This window comes from Atta colombica, unplaced genomic scaffold (assembly GCF_001594045.1).
Source record: "Atta colombica isolate Treedump-2 unplaced genomic scaffold, Acol1.0 scaffold29, whole genome shotgun sequence".
NCBI classification, from domain to species: Eukaryota; Metazoa; Arthropoda; class Insecta; order Hymenoptera; family Formicidae; genus Atta; species Atta colombica.
Window position 1 is genome coordinate 902,962 of NW_017259392.1, and position 3,394 is coordinate 906,355.

Consider the following 3,394-nt stretch of genomic DNA (forward strand, 5'->3'; position numbering starts at 1 on the left):
AAATTTCAATACAGCACGAAATCATTTTTTTGAGCTGAGCAAATCATACGAAAACCTATTTTATAGAGTAATGACGTATCCTCCCTATATATCGGATACCAATATGGTATGTATATGTTATCGATGAAAAGCAACAAATAAATACAGACAAGATGCAATGAAAAGACAATTAAAATATACTTTACTTTTTTTTTTCATTCCTCACAAGTAACATGTATAAAATAAAGTCTAGGCAGGCCTGTACGTATTTATTTAGTCATTGTTATGTCATACTATCACAATACAGTGTTTATATGAAATAATTAAAAAATATTATATGAAGAAAAGGTACAATTCACAAATTGGCTGTGATTCAAGTCGCAACGGCGACTTGAACGAAAAATTTTATATCGCTTACACAAATTTATTTTCTATTGAATTTTCTTATAGATTATTAAAATATATAATCTTCCCTCACTTTTTATTGGCATGTACTATTCATGAATTAACATTATGTACTAATATTTTTAGGGAACAGAGTTCAATAATTACAACGTTAAAAAACGTTCTCGCATCATCATCATCATCATTGTAACTCGATAATATCATCAAATTTAATATATCATTCAAGATGATAAAAAATACATGTTCTATATTTACAATCCTATAATGACATAGAAACGTATCATATACTTTATGTCATCGTAACGTCATGTTTAAAGGATCGAAAAATTTTGATCCATTCTCACTCTTTGATCTCGCGATGTCGACATGCATGCCATGTCGACGTTTCGAGGAAATGCAACGAATAATACATTATCATTATGAGATATAATTTACAGTAGTTGCTTTCTTCGTAGAATTCACAGCCAAGTGGAGCCTTCGACGGCCCGCTAGCTTTTTAAACAGCCATTTATTTGGTACATGACTCTGTGGAATCTTGCAAACTTGTATACGCACATACATACACACGCAGGCTATATTTCTCATATACATATTGTAAAAAATCCACAAAGTTGAAACAAAGTTAAGTTGGAATAATATCATTCGTCGTAAAGAAAGCTTATATACACACACACGCACGCACGCACGCACGCACACACACACACACGCACACACACACAAATTATCCCCAATTAATATTAACGTAGAAGTACTCGGTATACAAATATTTTGCTACACAAATGTATGTGTATGGCACAACTCCGGTTTTGCAAGTCATGTATCAAAACTAGCGCAGCCAGCTCTATTAATTAAACTATTACTTAGAACACCTCTTATTGGGAAACTTTGTCATGAAATTTCTTAAACCAGAGGCACTTTCGGTGGTCCAAGTAAGGGTGGCCCGTTATTAGATGTTCGATGTGGCACGAATTTATTTGCGTTTTGTGCTGGCATAGGCTGAAGCCATCTGACAGCTAAACTGGCGATCATTAGCAGAACGATGAATCCACAGATAGCCACGATGATCGTCGCCGTTGGGAACCATCCGTCAATCGCCTGATTTCCGCGACTGTTTGGATGCAATGGAGCCAAGTACGGTCGTTGATCATCGATCAGTACTACAATGATATTAACAAGTAATAAACAAGTTAAAAAAACACAAATAGATTTTTTGAAAGATTAGAAAGAAAGATATTTGTGTTAAAAAAGAAATTTAATTCAGTTTATGTTTTATAAAAAATTGGAGGAGCATTCTAATTACATGGCAATATATATACCTATTATCCTAAATATTAGATGTATACAAGTATTACGATATCAACATGAATGTGACAAGTGAAATGGAAAATGTTGAAAATGTAATAGCCTGATAGCATGCGAGATGAAAAGAAGAAAAGGCCTCGTTCGTCGCGAACCTCGTAGAGTTTTGTTGAGTCTGTTTCTCATCGCGGGGCTGTCCACGTGATTGCAGAGATCTTGATCGCAGCAGAGAAATCCTGCGGGGCACTGACGATTCATCAAATTTTCATCGAAACAACCGCTGTGAGCAGTATGCTCCGCTCTCGAAAATAATGCATTTGCGTTCGATGGTAATTTTGTAAAACAACTCCTACCACGACACATGTATCCTTGAGGAACGCATTCTGGTTGATTACAATAGCATCTTACTTCTCCTGCATTAGAGAAATCTGCAACGAAAAATTTATACTGTAATCGTAAAATGGTTTGAAACAATTAAATATTTAACAGATAGAAGGCTTCTTCATATAGAAAATAAATAACAATAAATAAGGGGCAAAATAAGAGTCTAACATTTTAAATTGTAACACAATTAAATATTGGGTTGGCAAGAAAATAATTGCGTTTTTTTTAAAAGACATTTAGCAGTAAAAACCGCAATTATTTTCTTCCAACCAATATAAATATATCTTGATAGAATAAAGTTTCAACTTTAAGAAATTCTCTTTTTTAAATTGCGATACGACAATTTTTAATGGAGTTATGAATAATTAAAATCAAAATGATCCTTTTATTTAATCCGCGATAACCAAATCGCGATCAATAACCAAAAATCGTAGGAATATTTAAAAAAAACGATTTTGTAGGGAAAGTATCAAGCTTTCACGATAGGTAGTAAAAAATTTTCTCAAATTTGTTTTGGGCACGTTAAAAACCCATAAAATGAGAAGAAAATTTTCCATCTTTTTCAACTCGTAGTTTTTGGTATATAAAAACTCAACCAAACTCATATAAACTTAAAAAATGTGGAAAGCTTTTAAAAGTAGAGATTTAAAACTTTAAAATCCTTGTTTTAAATTTAAATTTCATTGAAGATATTGTATATACAACTTTGAGTTAAAAAAACGCAATTATTTCCTTGCCAATCCGATAGAATACTTAAAGTAGAAAATAAAGTAGAAAATTGTACTTAAAGTAGAAAACAAATAAAGAAAAATAAAAATAAAGAAAACATTTAAATTCAAGTATAAAATATTACAAGTTTCGGCTATCGGATTGAGCCCTTCAGACATTATATACTTATCACAAAGATCGCTGTACAAAATTAATTATCGAAAATACTCACATATTCCTTATAATAAGCTCGAGTGAGTTTTGATGTCGAAGAATTCGACATTATTCGCATACGATTGGACAGTCATGTTTCATATCTTTTGGAAAAAAATCTAATCGATAAAAAAGATAAAAAAGTTTTCTTATTAAATACTAAATCAGAAAGTAACATACCGGAAATCTAACCAATAAAAACTAATCAAAAGCCATGTGTGAAATTATTCAAACGAGTACGTCCATATAAGAATAAAAACCAATTAAAATGTATACAGTTTAATGAAACGCAGTTATGTAAGACGAACATAATATGTCGATCGTAATGTACATTCGCTGATATCAAGAAGAGACGGACTGTCAGTAATCGCAGAATCAAACTTTATTTACAATATATATATATATA

General features: G+C 31.7%; 1 protein-coding gene across 1 annotated transcript in view; it reads right to left on the bottom strand.

Moving 5' to 3' along the window:
* Window positions 1-1,096: 1,096 nt before the first annotated feature.
* The window catches only part of LOC108689990 (BMP and activin membrane-bound inhibitor homolog), a 24,422-nt gene continuing 22,124 nt past the window's right edge, over window positions 1,097-3,394 (bottom strand). Inside the window, exons 2-3 of the mRNA XM_018197013.1 lie at window positions 1,839-2,111; window positions 1,097-1,541 (exon numbers count right to left, since the gene is read on the bottom strand). Of these exons, the coding sequence (XP_018052502.1) occupies window positions 1,285-1,541; window positions 1,839-2,111 (530 nt within the window). The 3' untranslated portion in view covers window positions 1,097-1,284. The remainder of the gene's footprint in view (window positions 1,542-1,838; window positions 2,112-3,394) is intronic.